We start from the raw sequence: 219 nt of genomic DNA on the forward strand, positions 1-219 counted from the left end.
AGGCGGCCCTGGCACAGCCTCCCCAGGGGCTCCCCACAGCCGATGCACTGCCTGTGAGGCGCTGACGCCCCCTCCCTGCAGGCAAGAAGAACTCCCTCCTCCTGCACAAGGTGCAGCACGACCTCAGCTCGGGCGTGTTCAACAACCGGGAGAACGCCATCATCCAGGAGATCGTCAAGTACGACCGCGAGATGGTGCGGCAGGCCGAGCTGGGCCAGC

General features: G+C 66.7%; 1 protein-coding gene across 1 annotated transcript in view; it reads left to right on the forward strand.

The window, feature by feature from the left end:
• Positions 1 to 218, forward strand: part of HCN2 (hyperpolarization activated cyclic nucleotide gated potassium and sodium channel 2) — a gene marked incomplete at its 3' end in the record, with an annotated part of 26,145 nt that extends 25,927 nt beyond the window's left edge. Inside the window, exon 10 of the mRNA XM_027769559.1 lies at positions 74 to 218. Coding sequence (XP_027625360.1) covers positions 74 to 218 — 145 coding nt within the window. The remainder of the gene's footprint in view (positions 1 to 73) is intronic.
• Position 219: the final 1 nt, after the last annotated feature.

This window comes from Tupaia chinensis, unplaced genomic scaffold, assembly GCF_000334495.1.
Source record: "Tupaia chinensis unplaced genomic scaffold, TupChi_1.0 Scaffold149964_1, whole genome shotgun sequence".
In the NCBI taxonomy this organism is placed as follows: Eukaryota; Metazoa; Chordata; class Mammalia; order Scandentia; family Tupaiidae; genus Tupaia; species Tupaia belangeri.